Genomic DNA, 21,327 nt, shown 5'->3' with positions numbered 1-21,327 from the left:
TAGGATATTTCCATAATATTGCTAAACTTAAGATACAGTATCTTCACTCCAAAACATCATTAAGGAGTACACACACAAACTATATAAAATAAAGGTACTTATCTTCCATCTGCATTGATGAAACCTTTAGGGGTTTTTTTTCAGTAGTAACCACGGATTTGTATTCTCACCCAGTGTGCTTATCAACACAGCAAATATAATGAGCATCTGTGACAGCTGCCATGGAGGGGTGCCACTAGTAGTGTGCCTGCAATACAGCCCACCTGGGGCTCCTATCTCTGACCATGGTGCTTAACCATTACACTCTAAAACAAAAAAGCTAAAAATCCCATAGTAAATCCTAAACGTGGAAATCTGCTTTCATTAATCCTCTCATGGATCAGATATTATAAAGGACAAAAGCACCTGAGAGGTCTATGAGAAAAAGCATGATTCACACAACTTAAAATCAAAATACTCTTTTCTTAAAAAAAAAAAAAAAAGTAAACTTTAGTAGCTTAAGACGACTCTGTCAATAATCTTCAAAGTATATTCCATTTCATTGAAAGGACAGAATAACAAGTGAACATATTTCCGCACTTGTTAGCCTATAGCACAGTATATAAGACATTCAAATGTAAAGGCCTAGTTAGTTTTGGGTCCTCCACAGTATAAATTCCTTGAAGACAAGGCCCCCCCTCCCCCAACAGCAATTAACACAGAGCACAGTAAAGAGCAAACACTTGGTAAATACTGTTTAACAAATATCATAGAATGAAAGGTTCATCTGTACCCACTAGCTGACATGATGTGCATTCATTCTCTGCAGACTTCTTTATGAAAAAATTCCTTGTTTTAAAGGGCTATCAGACACAAATACAAAGCAGGACTAATGTGAATTCCATCATACAATCTGCTTACATTTACTTACTCTGTACTTGAAATTATATTCCCAATTCCTGTTTGTAGCTAACTGTATACTACTACAGCTTATCTATTAACCAGGCCCTTTTTTTTCTCTATGAGAATTTTTTTCTAATAAAAAAAGAATATTAACTGTTTGGTATTATAGAACAAGCCTGATCTACTTAATTAAATTCGTTTCATTTTCATATCAATTATGAACCATATTGGCACATCTTGCTCTTATTTTCAACATTCTTTTACAATATTTTAACCACTAAAAAACACTTAAAAGCAATGACGAGGACTGTTTTGCCAATTTTTCATTTGAGGGGAAAACCTGAATATTTACTTTTACTACACAGTTATTTATAATTGGATTGTTTACTTCTGCAAGATACTGTTGCTTTTGGAGGAAAAGACACTAGTTTAAATCACAGAAACAAAGTAGTAACATAAATGATTCTGCTCTTCTTCAGTTTGCTAACATGAAATCTGTACATTCTGGAGAAGTGCCTGGAGCAGCATCTTGGACTACTACCTCTGGTTCTGATGTGATCCCTCATATATTCTAAGGTCACCTATTACAAATTTTAAAATGAGAACTAACAGTCAAGAACAAGTCCCAGCTTGTCTAAATTATACTAAATAAATCACACAATGTTTTCCTGCTTGGTGAACTGATTTCAGCCTCATTCATGAAATCTATTTCCCTCTGGCTTATTACTGATAAATCAGTTTTATGTTAATATAAATACTTTCTGGAAAGGAAACTAAAAATTGAGTCCAAAAACCATTAAACAGAACCTAAATTTGAAAGAAGTGAATTATCTTCCTGACTTTACACAATGAAACATGAAAATAGTCCATAAGGAGGCTTTCCTTCTCTCTCATCTAAAACAGGCAAGATCTTAGAACATCCACTTACTTTGCCTGCACACTCCCACATCTATCCCCCATGACAACAAACACAGAGACACACACACTCAACATTTTATTAGATAAAGAGGAGCTCAACTAACAAATCCAACCAATCCCAGCATAAATTTTCTGGTGGTTTTGATTCTGGCCAACTACAAGTTTATATAATAATGGTTCTTTTAGAACACAGGAATTTATATTACACTAGAAAAAAAATATTTACAGAACTGGAAATAACAAGCAGTATAAATGAGTTTTTTTTTTTTGCTTGTCCACAGGCCCATAAAACTAACACCCCTTATAAGTTTTTCCCTAGTACCCCCACTGTCCAAGGGCATGCATTGGGTTTGTCATGATGTGAATCAGGACATGGTTAACTCACAGAATCACAGACTCGCACAGAATCTCTGAATTGCAAAAAATTTTAAACAACATAATCTTACCCTAATGCCTCCTCTACCACATTCCTGCCAAGAGGCCACCCAGATATAATGGTAGAACCACTCCCAGAAATCCTTCAGAAAGCATGAGAAAAAGAAATTGAAAATGGAGAAATTTTCCAATTTTTAGAAAATGGGAGTGGGTTCCAAAAACTATAGATCAGTTAGCTTGATGTCAATCCTCAAGAAAACCCTAGAAAAAATTATGTAAACAAATTGGGACAACTCAGAAAAGAAACAGCAATTCTAGGAGCCAGAATAGGTACAATATGAACAAATCATATCGAACTAACATTTTTCTTGACACATCTACTAGGCTGGTAGATCAAGACAATACTGTAGTCTTAATGTATCTCAGCATTTGAAAGTTTTCCATGATACAATTTTAGAACAAACAGAAACAAATACACATCTGAGTTCCCCTAGAATCATATCATGAGATAAAGATTCAAGTTCAAATCCGTTTATGTGGGAAGAGATACCAGGAAGCACTGGTAGGGGAATGGGGAAGACAGGGAAGAACAGGTGGCCCATAAAGGGTGTATTATCCAGCAAGTTACCACTGTGGGTAAGTGGAAGCCATCCATCCCCACTTCTCACCCCCACCCCCTCCTTGAGCCTCATCTCCCACCCTCCACCCCTATATGTACTTCAGCCTAAACCATATGGCCTTACCTCTGAAAAGCCCTCAGAGTCTCAGGGGCTAGCAGTTGGAAATCAGGCCAGCACAAACAGAAATAATAAGTGCCAAGATAGGACCAGGTGACTCTTAAGAGGTGTTCACAGCTAATTGAAAACCCAAAAAGTATTTGAAAAATAAAATTTTAAGGTATTACTATAGTATAGTACTCATCATTTTGTTCAGGGATATTATTTGTTTGGACATGGATTTTGACTTTATCAAAATATTTTCCACTTTCAGCTGTAAGTCGTTTCTTTAGACAAGCAACATTAGCATATTCTTTTGCTTTAAATTAACAATAATTTATTTGAAAATCTAATATTTTCAAATATTTTTATTTGCACAATGCATTAACCTTTGCAAAGCACTTCCACATGTTTTCTCAAATTAATTTTTACTGAGCTCTCCGCTGTCACTCCATTACCACTGGCACTTTTTCTATTCCTGAAATACACAAGTCTTTTCTATCTTAGGATCTCGGTATGCACTGTTCTCAAGCTGCTCTTCTACCAGGAATGTTCTTCCCCTCAATCTCCTTGCAGGGTTGGCCTTTCACACTTCAAGTCTCAGTAATTAAATACTACCACCACAGTTAGTTCTTCCTGAGTACTATCTAAATAGGACACCTACTGCCCTTGCCTTTATTCTTTATCACAATACTTTATGCATTTCCTTCAAAGAACTCCACATATTTAAACAATTCATTTATTAATTGTCTGCTTCTACCACAAGTCCATGATAGGCTGCAATTCATAAACCACAGCATTATGCCTGGGAAATTCAACAAGTATTTTCTGAGGGAAAAAACCCAACGACAAATTCACCAATTAAGTAAATTGTCCTTGCAAATTTTAAGATCTCAAGATCTTGAGATCTCATAGGATCTGAAAGAAACCTCAGAGATCATCTAATCCAATTCCAATTTTTACAGAAGGTTCAAAAGGGGTTTCCCCAGAACACAGAGCTCCTCAGTGTCAGAGTGAGCCCCAAGATCACATGTACTGACTCCCCAACATAAACATAATGATCTAAGCATGTCTAACAACATGAAAATAATCCTTTAAGTTTTAACTAAACTGTCCAACTACCAAAGCTCTATTGTCTCTGTAGTGAAGTATAGAGCATGAGAAGAAAAGAGAGTTCATCAATAAAGTACATAGAGTAGAAATAAAACATAAGCTGCAAACTTCTACGTAATACATCTATTTCCTCCTTTAATAGATTCTCATTCAACTATTTGCACAGTAGCACCTTTCACTATTTTCCACAACAGAAAAATCCATTTTAATTAGTTAAAATTTACAAATTTACTTGTGATATCTTATTCCTCTAACATATCATATCCTTATCAATTATTAAATAAAAGCACAACAGTCCTAAAGCAATCTCTTAAATGAACACACTACTTTCCAAAGTAGGAACTACTGAAAGTTAAACTATACATGTTTATTACCTCGTTATTGGTATAATGTAGATCCATAGACTGTCCAAAGGCAATTTTAGCTTTAGACCTCAGATCTTCCAGTTTAACTGGTCTGGGGAACTGAAGGATTCTATGTAGACAGAATTTTAAGATATTTTATTTTTTTAGGCATAAATAACATACTTGCCACACTTATCTCTTGGGTGATACAAATACAAAATTAAGCAAAAATGTAAACACTCACTTTACTTGAACACTACAACAGCTCATTTTTGATCAAGCACGCTAATTCTTAACAAAAAACAAAGTTAAAAAACTCTTAAGTTTGTTCTATCCTAATAAAAATTATAAAAAGAAAATTCTCAAAATGTTCTGCAGTTTATAATCTGCACTCAAACTGTTATATGAATATTAAAGAGCAATGTAAAATGTTCATCCAGAGTGATTAAACTCAACTATGTGACATCCAAAAATGGAATGCAACAAAACTGTTAAGAAGAATAAAGTCGTTCTTCGGGGATTCAAATTTTGATTTCTGTACCCTTATCAACTCAACATTTTTGAGCACATCATGTAAGCATACCCCCAAAATAAATGTTTTTAGAGGATTAAAATTTTAAAATTCTAGCATTTTCTTCCTATATTGCAAAGGATTGGCCTGTGCTGCCCTTGGGGAGCATGCACCTGAGCTTGGAGACTACTGTACTAGACTGTGAACTCTGTAAGGGGAGGGACCATGTCTGTTTCACTCACTTTATTCCTTCATGGCCCAGCATATAGTAAATACTCAATAAATAAATTAAAACAGAAAATGTTCATAAAAGAATTGTAATTAGGAAAAAAGTAGATTGGATAACACTTGTATGGTATATCTGGTATATATCATTTTTTTTAACATCTCTGTATAAGGTTATATGACTTATGAACCTTTTTAAAAGTCCTTAAAAAGGACAGATCTTTCATTAAATTATTTTTTTTTCTTTTTTTCCTTTTTTTTTTTTGTGAGGAAGATCAGCCCTGAGCTAACATCCATGCTAATCCTCCTCATTTTGCTGAGGAAGACGGGCTCTGAGCTAACATCTATTGCCAATCCTCCTCCTTTTTTTCCCCCTAAAGCCCTAGTAGATAGTTGTACGTCATAGTTGCACATCCTTCTAGTTGCTGTATGTGGGACGCGGCCTCAGCATGGCCGGAGAAGCAGTGCCTCGGTGCGTGCCCGGGATCCGAACCCGGGCCGCCAGCAGCGGAGAGCGTGCACTTAACCGCTAAGCCATGGAGCCTGCCCTCATTAAGTTAATTTAATGAGACACTAATAACAGAAATGAAATCTTATCTTCTCTAACTGTTAGGCCTTGCTAGCAATTTTGATGTCAACCACCACCACCACCACCTTCACCACTGCACTGAGATACAGATATCCAATGGAAGGCTAGGCTTACACCTCTGCTAAATAATTTAGACCCACCATTCCAACTCACCTTCCTCAATGTTACTAATTAAATACATGTCATATGATTGAGGTGTCTTGAGAATAATCAAAACTGTGAATGTTGTAGTCCATATACATAAATTCTGTATAGTATCTGAAGGGATGGTACAATTATGATAAGGAGAAATATATTTAATCTGCACTGAGTAAAAGTAAAATAAAATGGTAATATTTAAGGGCTGCATTATGCAATGATCTTATTTCCTAATATTGCAAAGTAAAAACATTAATAATTTCTAAAGTTTAGCCTGAATTTTGACACATTCTGTCTTAAGTCTAAGTACATGTTACACAATACCAACGATTATTATTCCATTCTCAAAATGAACCTTCATTAAAATCTAGAAAGAACCTCTAATGCCTTTAACTAGGACACACATTTGATTAAAACAATAAACTGCCATGTAGTGTTTCTTTCCTTACCTTTTTTCTCCTCTATGTTCAAATTTGACTCGGACATCATTCTGTAATGAAATGATAAATCATTTCAGAGATCAGATACAATTTCCAGAATTTCTAAATCATTTTTTTCTTAGTCACTCATTTAAAATAGAGCAGAGGGGGAGGGAGGTTTCATTTTCAGTGTCAACTCCAATTGATTGATAGTGTCTGCCAAAGAGCTGAAACGAGAACCAAGTTGCTGAATCTGGCTCAAGAGGAAACAGCACCAAGATCTACCAGTGATGGCATCATGGGTATAGGACATTTGATAATCTTGTTAGAGAGAAATATAGAATACTATATTTCCAGTTTTAATATTGGACATCTCAAACAAATCTGATTTATAAGAATCAAAATGATTCTCATTTATATACAGAATAACAGATTATTTAAATAAAAATAATTTGCTTATCTTAAGTGCTTTAAGAATGGATGAAATACCAGCTTTAGAGAGCAGTTACCATATTAAATAAAACTCTACCATTTTTCAAAAACATATGTCCTTATGGAAAAATGTATGACAAATAACAAAATATTTGATTCAAAAGTGTAAAAGCTAAACACTTGAAACAAACCCTCCGTAAGATCACAATATTCAAGGAAAATAATTCACAAAACAATATATATTTATTAAAATATTACTGAAATAAATACCTGCTTTTTTGGTGATGAAGATTTTGTTTTTCTGGTTTCCTGTAAGGATAATGCTGGTCGACTGGCCTTATGAAGAACAGCCAAATCTTGCATGATTGAGTTCAAAGCTTGCTGATCATCTACATATTTTTAAAATCACATATACACAGAAGTGTAATTTCAATATGTATTTATCACACACAAACACAAAATTTATAATGAAATTTAATGCAAAAATACATCTAGAACATTCTCAATATCTACACTTCTATTATTTTGGTGAAATAAAATTTTAAGTATTTAAAAACCGAAGACAAGTAACATTAAAATTGCACTAGACTCCAAGCACTAGCATCATACGAGGTGTCCACACATGAGACATTTATAGGCAAGAAGAAGTCATTCTGACTCCTCTAATGATGTAACATCTTAGGATATGGGTCAAAACAGCCCCACTAATGACAAATTCTTTTCTATGACTCCTAAGCAAAGTATCAACAAGACATATAAAATTTTAATTAAAACAAGTGAGGAAAAAATAAACAACTTTCTATCATACCATCATGATTTAGCATTTATGTTCAAAGTACAGAATCCTTTTAGAGTTTTTCTCTTTTATCAGTACTTCCAGTCAAAAACAAAGAAAAGCTTTATCTGTGGATAATGGCCTACTGATATTTGGAAGTGTTTTCTTGAACTTCTTCACCATAAGGTTCAACATGACTACAAACATTTAACAGACTATTTAATGATCTCAGCCAGTAACAATTTAAAAGATAACAATGCAAGAAAAATCCATTCAAAGTACTGAATCCATAAAACTGAGTGAAAGGATCATGAACTATGAACTTTTAATCTCTTCCAAATATATCAAAGATTTCTTTCTAAGATCATAAGCATGAGCCTCCTAGTAATGCCAATTATATGCTCTCTGGAAAACTTCAGGAACAATTTAATTGATTTTCACTAGCAAATCAATTCTACTAATGAAAATCAACAATTGGTATAGAAAAGAATTGAGGGACTTTACAGCTTACATTTTAAAATGTAACCATTTTGGTGAGCAATAATTTATGTTCTAGAATAGTAATAATTAAAACATGCTTTATCCTGCAAGGGGAAATCATTAAAAAGAATGTGATAATTCAATGGCTTTGCAGTCTTTCAAATACACAAATAGCTGACTTCTCTAATGTGTATTAATTTTTTATATCACTCGATATATTGTTCTATTGTGAAACAATTTGCATGTTAAAATTAAAATTAATGGCTCCAAAGGTTTTATTAATAAATTCCATGTTTAGAGAAATGTTTATAATCCTTCATAAAGTATCCTGTGTAAAGTAAAATTTCATCATAATATCAGCTTAGCCAAAGAGTAACTGAACCAACCAGTCGGGTATAATGTAATTACAACATGTGTACTGTCCATGGGTACAAGCCAGACTATGTCATGTATTGATAAAAATACATCTTCCCTTAGGAAAAGAATAAGCTGAGAATAATCTCAACTGGAATAAAATTATCTGATGTAACTTTCTTGAGAAAGGTAAGATCCTTAATTCTATACAGGGGAGAGAAGAACTCTAATACTTAAACGTATTTATTTTCTAATTATTTTCTTCATTAGAAAAAACTTAAACACTTGAATTTAGGCATTTTCACATGTTTAATATCACAATACTAAAATAAATAAAATGCCTGGGAATGCTTTGGTTTAAATCTCTTATCACATTTACACATACTAATTTCCTTCTTTAAAAAAATGAGTAGTTTTTTATCATAGATGTGAAAAAGTAAAGAGGGCCATTTGAATAAAAGTAACTTCTTAAGGAGATGACATACAAATGAAGGGCAATTTAACAGAGCTCCTTCTTTTCCTGGCTTGAAGAAGAATCACATGGTAGATAACTACCCAATAGGAAACTTAGAGGAGACTGACAAGATGCAAGCTAACAAATCCATAAAAGTTCAAGCAGAGTAATGAACATACACTATTAGCACTGTTTTAACAATTCTTAGACTGTTTCCTCTATTAAAAATCTCTGTGGTGGTCACAGGTACTAGGCAGATTAGACAGGTTAAATGACATAAAGATCATGAGTTGATCCAAAAGGTAGTGAGATGCCCAGAGGATCCCAGAGTCTGACCAACTCACACTGAAGAAGCAGTGGGTTTCTGACATAGCTGAGGACAAAAACAGAAAATACTTGGGAAATAATTTCAAATAAAATCTTTTATCAGAAATGGTTAATTAGATACTTTACATGCTTATTCATTATACTTGAGAACATCCTCAATCAAAAATTCAAACATCTGTGATTCACACTTTTAAATATTCATGGTTTTCTGTGACCACCTTTGTACATGTTTTTAAGCAATTAACTGTTCTTTGCTTTGTTGCTTAGTGAAGTACCATTCGAGAAGTACAGTAGAAATCAATTGGTTTAATACACAGCTCAGACCATAAGTGAAAGCAACCAAAATGAAGTTGACACAAGTTCAGTAAAAGGATACCCAATTTAGAACTGAAAGTGAAGCTGACAAGAGTGGAGAATTTGGACCACATGATGGCACTGCACTCATGGTTACAAAAAGAGAAAGAAGAGGAGAAATTTAAAAAGTAGGAAGGTGGAGCTTTGGCTTACACATTTGCCACAAGTAGACACACGCAAGTGTGCTAGCCCTTCCACTAAAGAACATGGACAAATTTAAGCTCTTTGGCCTATAATGTCATATATACACATATAAGAGTCAATAATACATTTGTTAAGCAAGTGGTTGGAAAAGCGTGCAAAGACAAACAATGGCAAGTACGTGCCAGAGTTAAGATATCAGGATGAGTCTAATTTAAAAAACTTAGCTTCCAACTACTCAGTCCATTTTTCCCCATGTAGGATAGAGGAGGTCATTTGCTCCATTTCTTTCTAGTGTTTCCCTGTCCAATCCCTGCCACATATTGGAACCCTCAACCCCAAGAAGAAAAGGAAAAAAAAGAAAAGGAGGTAAAGAAGAAAACGAAATGATATGTAAGCTGAACACCCACAATGCATTCCCATACTTGAGCCTCCCTTTCCATTAACATTATGATACCACAGGATATTCACAAGCGTTGTACAACATATCCTCCCTTAGCACCAATGATATGTGGCTCTAGTCTGTTATAAAATTTTATGATTTATTATTTTAATGCTGCTATTTTCTTCAGTCTATCTATATTATAACACTGTTGGGTCATTATAACAATCACTCCTCAGCATTTATTCAACCTTTAAAAGTCAGGTTTCTTTATCAAGTATTCTCTTTGGCCATCAGGCTCTAAGAAAATAACAATCCATCTTAACAATTTATTTTGAATATGTCCCTACTATGTCCTGCATAAAATGGTCATTCCAAAACAGTTAACACAAAAAGTGCTTTAATTGAAAATCTATTAAGTAAATATAAAAATTACTTAAATCTACATCATAAAATTTCTTTATAAAAAAGTTTATCATACACACAGAGAAAAATTTTTTCTCCCATTTTTTCCTTTAATTATAGAAAAAAATGCTTTTAGTTTGAACTCACCCATTATGGCAACCAACTTGACAACCTGAAAATTAGGGAAACGGTTCTGCCATCAGCATTCTTTACTGCCTTAGGAGGTAAAAAGACGAACATGTTAATAATAATAATAAGAAGAGGCAGTCACAAAAAGAAAAGTCAGTTTAAATAACACTAATGAGAAATATACAATATTAATACTTTACAAATTTTGCTGGGGAGAGGTGCTTTATTTTTCCCAGATACTCAATTATTGAGAATGAACTAAAGATCAGTATTATTTTATATCAAATTTAATTTCAGTATTTTTCAGGCTTCTGTCTAAGCTAGAAAAAAAACAGAATTTTTGAGAGTCAAAATCCTAAAAGTTAATCTAATAAACTTAAATTCCTACAGGGCAATGGCAGATATAAAGATGAGTAGAAAAGGTCATGTTTGAGACAAAAGGGAGGACATCAACAAAAATAGTAAAGACCTACAAAAAAATCTCTCCTCCATAAAAGAAAAAATTGTCAGAATCAACTTTTTCAGGACTCTGGAATTAATCAAAGGCTTACAGCAATCTGGGCAGCATTTAAGAATCTCGGTAAAAAGAGAGAGCCTTGTGGTATTCTGACCTTCCCTATTCCTATCCCCCTACCCTCTGCAATGTAAACCAACAGCCCACAGTCACGGTGCAGATGAACAGCCTGGCAGCCACTGGAGAGGCCAGAATAGGATGGGAATACCTTTAAAGTCTGATTCCCCCAAAAAATCATTATTTGACCTGTTTAGTGGTTGGCTGGTAGACTTCTCTTGAAAGACTGGCTTTATTTAACCTGACTCAAAGCTCTTCCAGTGCAAAGAGCTTGGGGCATTTGTTGAAATCAATCAGGGGCAACTATTGCACATCTCAACTGTCTGAGGAAAGGGAGAGCAGTTAGGACAAACAATAGAATAATAAAAAAAATTTTTTTAGAAAAGCTGAGGAATGAGATGAAAAATTCTTTTAGTTTGTCAATAGGGAGCTTTGAAAAGTTCCAACAGATTCCTGAGAATCCAGAAGTCACACAAATGCCCAGAGCTGTTGCATACTCAAGAAAGGCCTAAGAAGGCCCTAGGCTTTCACCTTGAGGTTCTGTGCAGCAGTAAGTGAAGGCTAAGGTGGAGTTGTAAATGCCTGGGAAAATGACAAAGGCCAGCTCCAGCAAGTACAGAGAGAACCTCTCAAAAAAGACTGTGAGACTTACTGGTTCCGGGCATCTAAGGAAATCTCTGTCTAATCATTAGCTGACAACTAAACTAACTGACCAGTCTTCGATGACCACACAGAACAAAGAATACAGACTTTAAAAAATCAGTTCCAGAAAGTCACTAACAAATAAGAATGATAAACAAAAAACACTGGGGAGGGAGAAGAATCTGATTTCCAGAGGTGTTACAATATTTAAAATGTCCATTTTTAAGAAAAAATTATGAGACGTACAAAGACAGTATGGTCCATAGACAGAGAAAAAGCAATCAACAGAAACTGACTCTGAGGAAGCCCAAATGTTGGACTAACTAGATAAAGACATTAAATCAGCTATTTTAGATATGTTCAAAGAACTAAAGAAGCCATGTCTAAAGAACTAAAGAACGTATGAGAATGATGTCTCATCAAACAGTATCAGTAAAGAAACAGAAAATATAAAAAGGAACCAGATAGAAATTTTGGAGTTAGAAAGTACAACAACTGAAACCATCAAGCACACCCACAAATGCATAATGGGAGTCTCAAGAGAAGAGGAGAAAAAGAAAGGGGCAGAAAGAATATTTCAAGAAATAATGGCCAGAAACTACCCAAATTTGGTGAAAAACAATCTGCATAACCAAGAAGCTCAAAAAACTCCAAATAGAATAAAATCAAAGTGATCCACACCTAGACACATCATAAGTAAACTGTTGCAAGACAAAATCTTGAGAGCAGCAAGAGAAAAGAAACTCAGAAGGTACAAGGGATGCTAACTGATTTCCCATTGGTAACCTAGGAGGCCAGAAGGCAGAGGGATGACATATTCAAAGTGCTGAAAGAAAAAGACTGTCAACCAAGAAATCAATCCAGCAAAACCATCCTGCAAAACTGAAGACAAAATTAAGACATTCCTAGATAAATCAACACAGAGAATTCGTCACAACCCGACTTAACACTACATGAAATACAGAATAAGTCCTTCAGGTTGAAATGAAAGGACACTGGACAGTAAATCCAATCCACATGCAGAAAAAGCACCAGTAAGGATGATTATGTAAGTAAAGATAAAAGACAACATAAATGTATTTTTTCTTTCTAGCTCTTTATTTCTCCTATCTAACTTGGTAGGTACAAAAATGGTCCATCACAAAGATGTCCACATCCCAATTCCTAAAACGTTTGCATATATATTACCTTACATGGCAAAAGGGACTTTGCAGATATGATAAATCAAGAAATTTAAGATGGGAAGATTATCCTGGATTATTTGGCTAGGCCCAACATAATCACAGGGGTCCTTATAAATGAAAGGAACAAGCAGGAAAGCGAGTGTCAAAGCGATGCTGCATAAGAAAGGCTTGACCAGTCATTGTTGGCTTTGAAGATGGAAAGAGGTGGCCACGAGCCAATGAATGCAGGCAGCTGCTAGAAGGTGGAAAAGGCAAGAAAATGGATTCTCCCCTAGAGCCTAGAGGAACATAGCCATGCTGACACCTTTATTTTAGCCCAATAAAACTCATTTCAGACTTCTGACTTCCAAAACTTTAAGGTAACAAGCTTATGTTGTTTAAGCCACCAAATTTGTGGTAATAACAGCAGTAGGTAGGGAGTATTCAAGATTTGTTTAATAACGTGCTAGAGGACTCACAGGACTCAGCAATATAGTCACTGACAGCTATAATTTATTATGGTGAAAGAATACAAAGCAAAATCAGCAAAGGGAAAAGGCACATGGGACAAAGTCAGGGGAAGCCAGAAGCAAACTCCTAAGGATCTTTAGTAGAGTCACCTAGGACACACTTAATTCCCCCCAGCAATGAGTTACGACAACACATATGAAATGTCACCAACCAGGAAAGATCATTAGAGACTCAGCACTCAGGGTTTTTATTAGGGGCTGAGCAGATAGGCACCCTCTGCCTAGCACATACCAAAATTCCAGACTCCCAGAAAAAACAGTGTTCAGCATAAACTATATTCTTTGTGAAAGCAGTTTAGGCACAGTGTACCATTCTTATCAGTCAGGCAGATGAGAATCTTCCTGAAATCCAAGTTCTCAGGTGCCAGCCAAGGGTAGACCTCATAAACAGTTCATTCTAAGGACAAGCAGTGAGCATGCTATGTTAACTCTTTTCCACACAAGCAGCAACAGGGAACTAATACACAGGTTTAAAGAAATTTCATAAAGCAATAATAAGTGTGTTGCTGGGCATACAATATATTATACTTAGTATAATAATAATAGCACAAAGGAAAGGGGAGGTATGGAGTTATATAAAAGTGTTTGTATACCACTGTAATTAAGTTGGTATTACCCAAACCACACTGTTTTAAGTTGAGAAGTTAATTTTAATCCCCAAGTCAACCACTAAAAAATAAATTTTAAAAAATAGCAAAAGAAATAAGGAAATTAAAATGGCACACTAGAAAATATCTATTTAACACAAAAGACAGCAGGAATGGAGGAATAATGAAACAAAAAAAGGAACAAAAAAGACATAACACAAATTTAAAATGGCAGATGTAATCCTACCTTATGTGTAATTACAGTAAATATAAGCGGAATGAACGAACCAGTAAAAAGGCTGAGATTAGCAGAATAGATTAAAAAAACATGATCCAACTATATGCTGTATACAGACACACTTTACTTTTATTTATTTATTTTTTTGGTGAGGAAGATTGGCCCTGAGCAAACACCTGTTGCCAATCTTCTTCTTTTTGCTTGAGGAAGAGTGGCCCTAAGCTAACATCTGTGCCTGTCTTCCTCCATTTTTGTATGTGGGACACCACCACAGCATGACTTGATGAGTGGTGTAGATCCACAACTGGGATCTGAACCTGTGAACCCCGGGCTGCCAAAGCAGAGTGTGCCTAACTTAACCACTGCACCACCAGGCTGGCCCCAGACACACTTTAGATTCAAAGACAAAATAGGCTGAAAGCAAAAAGACAGAAAAAATATACTATATAAACCGCAGCCAAAAGAGACATGGAGTGGCTATACTAATAGCAGACAAAATAGAATATAATGTAAAAATTGTTATTAGAGACAAAGAAGGACATTTATAACGAAAAAATGGCCAACTCACCAACAAGATATAGTAATTATAGACATGTATGTGCCTAACAACAGAGTCTTAAAATATCTAAAGAAAAAAATGATAGACTTGAAACAAGAAACAGACAATTCAAAAATAATAGGCATTTCAATGTCCCATTTTCAATAATGAATAAAAGAAGTAGATAGAAAACCAATGAGAAAACAGAAGACTTGAATAAGACTATAAAACTACTAAACTTAATAGACATCTATAGAACACTCAACTCCAAAACAGAATACACATTCTTCTCAAATGTATGTAGAACATCTTCTAGAACAGACCATATGTTAGGCAATAAAACTGATCTCAGTAAGTGTAAATGGACTGCAGTCATATGAAGTATGTTCCCTGACAACAATGCAATGAAATTATAAATTGATAACAGAAGAAAATTTGGGAAATTCACAAATATGTACAAATTAAACAACACATTCCCAAAGAACCAATGTCAGTCAAAAAAACAGTCATAAGGAAAATTAGAAAATACTTTGAGATGATTGAAAATGAAAAAAAAACATACTGAAACTTACTGGATGCACTTAAGAGAGAAATTTATAACTGCAAATGTTTACATTAAAAATCCATAAAGATATCAAATCAATAACCTAACCTTCAACTTTAAGACATTAGAAAAAGAAAAGCATTTTAAACCTAAAACAAGCAGAAGGAAAAAAAACCAAAAAGGATTAGAGTGGAAATAAATAAACTAGAAAATAAAAACACAATAGAAATTTTAAAAATCAATGAAACAAAAAATTAGTTCTTTGAAAAGATCAATAAAATTGACATACTTTTAGCTAGACTAAACAAGAAAAAGGGGGAAGACATAAATAACTAAACTCAGGAATTAAAGAAACATTACTATCAACCTTACAGAAATGAAAAGGATAAAGGACTACTATGCACAACTGTAGGTCAACAAAGGAGATCACCTAGATGAAACAGACAAACTACTGGAAAGAAACTATCAAAACCAACTCACTAAGAAACTTAAAAATCTGAATAGAACTATAAAAAGTAAAGAGATTAATTGAATTAGAAATGAAAAACTTTCCACAAACAAAAGTCCTGGACCAGATGGCTTCAAACATTTAAGGAAGAATTACCACTAATCATTACAAAAAGAAAAAAAAAAAAGAAGGGAGAGAATACTAAAGCCAGTATTACTCTGATAACAAAACCAGACAAAGGCATTATAAGAACACTACAAATTGATACTCCTGTGAATACAGATATAAAAACCCTCAATAAAATAATAGCAAACTTAATCCAGAACATAAAAAAAGGAATTATACACCATAAACGTGAGATATATCCCACAAAAGCAACATAGGTTCACCATACAAAAATCAATGTAATAAACCACATTGATAGAATAAAGGACAAAAACCAAATGATCATCTCAGTAGACACAGAAAACACATGTGTCAAAATCCAACTGTCAGGCCGGCCCGGTGGCACAAGCAGTTAAGTGCACGCACTCTGCTTCAGCAGCCTGGAGTTCACAGATTCGGATCCCAGGCGTGCACCAACGCACCACTTGCCAAGCCATGCTGTGGCAGCGTCCCATATAAAGTAGAGGAAGATGGGCATGGATGTTAGCTCAAGACCAATCTTCCTCAGCAAAAAAAAAAAAAAAAAAAAAAGAGGAGGATTGGCACCGGATGTTAGCTCAGGGCTGATCTTCCTCACAAAAAAAAATAAAAAAAATAAATGAACAAAAATCCAACTGTCCTTAATGCTCAAAAGACTGTGAATTTCCTCAAGCTGATCAAGGGCATCCATGAAAAAACCCATAGCTAACATCATACTTAATGGTGAAAGACTGGATGCATGCCCCCTAAGATCAGGAACAAGACAAAGATGTCCAGTCTTGTCACTCCTATTTAATATTGTACTTGAGGTTCTAGGCAGAAGATGAGGCAAGAAAATGCAATAAAAGGAATCCAGATTGGATAAGAAGTAAAACTATCCCTATTTGCAAGTGACAATCTTGTATACAGAAAGCCCTAAAAAGTTCACAAAAACACTATTAAAGCTAATGCAAGTTCAGCACAGTTGCAAGATATAAGATCAACAATCAAACATAAGCTGTATTTCTATACACTAGCAGTGAACAATATAGAAATAAAATTAAGAAATAAATTCCATTTATAATATCATCAAAAAGAATAAAGTACTTAGGAATATATTTAACAAAAAAACACAAGTCTTGTACACTGAAAACTACAAAACATTACTGAAAGAAACTGAAACATCTAAATATACAGAAATGGGGCCAGGCCAGTGGCGCAAGCGGTTAAGTGCACGCGTTCCACTGTGGCGGCCCAGGGTTTGCCGGTTGGGATGCCGGGTGCGCACCGATGCACCGCTTGTCAAGCCATGCTGTGGCAGCGTCCCATATAAAGTAGAGGAAGATGGGCATGGATGTTAGCCCAGGGCCAGTCTTCCTCAGCAAAAAAGGAGGAGAACTGGCAGATGTGAGCTCAGGGCCGATCTTTCTCACAAAAAAATTAAATAAATAAATAAAAATAAACAAACAAACAAACAGAAAGACATCCCATGTTCACAGACTGGAAGATATTATTTTTTTATTTATTTATTTTTGGTGAGGAAGATTGGCACTGAGCTAACATCTGTGCCAATCTTCCTCTATTTTGTACGTGGGACGCCACCACAGCATGGCTTGATGAGTGGGATGTAGGTCTGCACCCGGGATCCGCACTCGTGAACCCCAGGCTGCTGAAGCAGAGCGCGCCAACTTAACCACTACACCACAGGGCCGGCCCCTGGAAGATATCATTTTTAAGATGGCAATACTCCCTAAGTGATCTACAGATTCAATGCAATTCTCTATCAAAATTCCAATGGCCTTTTCTGCAGAGATGGAAAAGCTGATCCTTAAATTCATAAGGAACTACAAGGGGGCCTGAATAGCCAAAACAATATTGAAAAAGAGAAATAAAGTTGGAAAGCTCACACTCCTGATTTCAAAATTTACTACAAAGCCATAGCAATCAAAATAGTGGGAGTACTGACATAAGGATAAAGACTGGTGGAATACAATTGAGAGTCCAGAAATAAACTCAAACATCTATGGTCAAATGACTTTTGACAAAGGGGCCAAGACAATGGGGAAAGAACAGTCTTCAATAAACGGCAATGGACAACTGGATATCCACATGCGGAACAAAGCATGAAGCTGGACCCCTACCTCACACAATATGCAAAAATTAACTCTAAATAGATCAAAGATCTAAATGTAAAAGCTAAATTTATAAAACTCTTAGGAGGGAACAGAGATATAAATCTTCACGACCTTGGATTAGGCAATGGTTTCTTAAATGTGACACCAAAAGCACAAGCAACAAATGAAAAAATAAATTGGACTTCATCAAAATTAAATATTTTTGTGCACAGGACACTATCAAGATAGTGAAAAGACAACCCACAGAATGGGAGAAAATATTTTCAAATCATGTAACTGACGATAAGGGTCTAATATAAACAATTATTACAACTGAACAATAATAAGACAACCAACCCAATTATAAAAAGGGCAAAGGATTTCAATAGATTTCTCCAAAGACGATATAAAAATGGCCAATAAGCACTTGAGAAGATGCTTAACATCATCAGTCATCAGGGAAATGCAAATCAAAACCACGACATACCACTTTACACCCACTAGGATGGCTATAATCAAAATGACATACAATAACAACTGTTGGCGCAGATGTGGAGAAACTGGAACCATATGAATCACTATTTCCACTACTCCTGGGTATATACCCAAGAGAAATGAAAACATATAACCACAGAAAAACCTGTACACTAACATTCAATACAGCATTATTTACAAGAGCCAAAAAGCGAAAACTCAATGTCCATCAACTGAAGGATGGATAAACAAATGGTACATATCCATACAATGGAATATTACTCAGTCATATTCTGTCATTAAAAGGAATGAAGTGCTGCAACATGTATAAACCTTGAAAACATGCTAAGTAAAATAAGCCAGACACAAAAGGCCACATACTGTATGACTGCATTTATATGAAGCGTCCAGAATACTCAAATCTATAGAGACAAAACAGATTAGTGGTTTCCTAGGGCTGGAGTACGGGAAATAGGGAATGACTGCAGACAGGCACAAAGAGGGGTCATGAAATACTGTGGAATTAGACAGTGGTAATGGTTGCACAACTTTGTGAATATACTAAAACCTACTGAATTGTATACTTTGAAAAAGTGAATTTCATGGTATATGAATTATATCTCAGGAGAAAGGAAGGGAGTGAGGAAGGAAGGAAAGAGATAAAAGAAGTGGCAGATTCTCTGAATAACTAGAGATCATTTGCCCATCTAAAGGAGCAACAGCTACTCAGCTTCAGTCAACAGCTGTCTACAGGAATTCAGGCTCAGTTATTATCAGATATGCTGATTTTCAGAAAGCTTCAAACTTAATGTGAGATCTCATTTTCAAATATCAGCAACTAACTCATATTTTTACAAAAACCATTGTGCGTATTTTCCTTTCACGCTGCCACTTTGCAACCACTGACGTATTCTAGTAATTCTCTGTTGGGGGCTGCATACATACAGTTTGAAAAAACAAATTAAACATTACAACTGCTTTAATTTCTTTTTAGTTCTAATATTATTTTGAAATGTCAAATAACATTAAAGGATTATCAAAGAAAAAATTTAATTATATTAATACATGGAATACAACATAAAACATGAAAACGCTCCTTTCATCACCCTATCAGTACCACATCTAAAGGCAACCACTATGCTGTATGAGTTTTTAGGGCTTTTTAATCAAGGCAAGTTTAGGGCTAACTTTTAAATAGTTGAGAAACAGAGATCTAGTCTAAGAACTCTATTTTATAAATGAGAGATCTGAGGGCCAAAAGGATAATATAATTTACTCAAGATCATAAGACTGGGCAAAGTTAGGACCTGAATACCCATTTCTTATTTCTCATTCAAGAAGACTTTCTATAATACTGTATGTCACTCCAGTTCACCTTTTGGGAAAACAGCTAGCATGGGAAGTTCTCCTACTCTACAATATACACATAGAGAACACCACCAAGTGGTTGAGGAAGTTTTATTCAGTACATTCTCTTTCTACAAATTTAAATTCTCAACTGAATTTTTCTTTCCTTTTTTTTTTTTTTTAATTTTTTTTTATTTATTTTTTTCCCCAAAGCCTCAGTAGATAGTTGTATGTCATAGATGCACGTCCTTCTAGTTGCTGTATGTGGGACGCGGCCTCAGCATGGCCGGAGAAGTGGTGCATCAGCGCGAGCCCGGGATCCGAACCCGGGCCGCCAGCAGTGGAGCGTGAGCACCTAACCACTAAGCCACGGGACCGGCCCCTCAATTGAATTTTTCAAAGTTTTTTTGTTTTGGGGGGTTTTTTTGCTGAAGAAGATTTGCCCTGAGCTAACATCTGTGCCAATCTTCCTCTATTTTGTATGTGGGTTGCCGCCACAGCATGGCCGCCGATGAGTGGTGTAGATCTGCACCTGGGAACCAAACCCAGGCCGCTGAAGCAGAGCCTGCCGAACTTAATCACTAGGCCACAGGGCTGGCTCCTTTAATTCAAAGTTTTTAACTTAAAATGTTTAAGACAAATCTCAGAAATAAAATACTATAAAAACTAAAACTTTTCCAATTAAACAAATCAATAACATCCCTTTCAGGAAAAGCAATAGAAATTGCCCAAACCACAACAGCTAAGGAAGCATAAAACTAATAGCAATCAGCTCCAAGTTACATTCATATATACAACTATGGTACTTTTAACAATATTCTGAGGCTAAAACTGGCAAAAACATGAAAAAAATTACAAAATTAAGTGTACAACAAATTAACAGGAAAAAGCTAAGCAAAGGTGAATCACACCTGTACCTGAAAGGTCTTATCCACAAGTTATTTTAACTTTTCTTCTGTCAATTGTCTGTGGGTAACACAGGCTAACTGCTACAAATGTAGCTATATCAGACTTCTCAATTCAGTGCCAGTATCTACTCAGTTATTCCAGCATTCCACTCTCCTGAGAGCATATATACGTTGTCAATGACTTGCTTTATTGATAGTTGGCCCTCTGCTTTTTTCCTTGAAGCTTCAACCTAAACCCCACCACTCACTCAACATACACAAACACACGTGTGAGTGCGCACACGTGCAGGGAAACCCTGGGAACTAAAGCACCTATTCTCATCTTTCTCTGGGGAAAGACATGAGAGAGAAGTTCATTTTCTCAGTATTCATAATAATATAACAGCACCTGAGCTCCTGAACTATGAGCTCTATGAAATCTATGAAAAAACCTACAAAAAAACTGTTAGGTTTGATGCAGGCTCAAAATATTTACCTTACACAAGGACCAAACCGGTTGCAACAAAAAGGATGTAATAGCCAGGACAGTCTGAGAAACACTGTGCACCTCTTTTGAACAACTGAATGTTGTTCTGGATTGAATCACATCTCAAGCCTACAATAAGAGCATATTCCAAAGGCAAACAAGTACTTGACT

At 35.3% G+C, this 21,327-nt stretch overlaps 1 protein-coding gene across 3 annotated transcripts in view; it reads right to left on the bottom strand.

Annotated features, from left to right (window-relative positions):
• MAP3K2 (mitogen-activated protein kinase kinase kinase 2) overlaps window positions 1-21,327 on the bottom strand; it is a 100,942-nt gene that overhangs the window by 22,616 nt on the left and 56,999 nt on the right. For all 3 annotated transcript variants that reach the window (XM_058548761.1, XM_058548762.1, XM_058548763.1), the window contains exons 2-5: window positions 10,482-10,550; window positions 6,933-7,051; window positions 6,261-6,301; window positions 4,379-4,478 (exon numbers count right to left, since the gene is read on the bottom strand). In XM_058548761.1, coding sequence (XP_058404744.1) covers window positions 4,379-4,478; window positions 6,261-6,301; window positions 6,933-7,051; window positions 10,482-10,485 — 264 coding nt within the window. In that variant the 5' untranslated portion in view covers window positions 10,486-10,550. The remainder of the gene's footprint in view (window positions 1-4,378; window positions 4,479-6,260; window positions 6,302-6,932; window positions 7,052-10,481; window positions 10,551-21,327) is intronic.

Source organism: Diceros bicornis, chromosome 10 (genome assembly GCF_020826845.1).
Source record: "Diceros bicornis minor isolate mBicDic1 chromosome 10, mDicBic1.mat.cur, whole genome shotgun sequence".
NCBI classification, from domain to species: domain Eukaryota; kingdom Metazoa; phylum Chordata; class Mammalia; order Perissodactyla; family Rhinocerotidae; genus Diceros; species Diceros bicornis.
The sequence above is the reverse complement of the archived record's forward strand: the minus strand, read 5'-3'. Positions and strand labels throughout refer to the sequence as shown.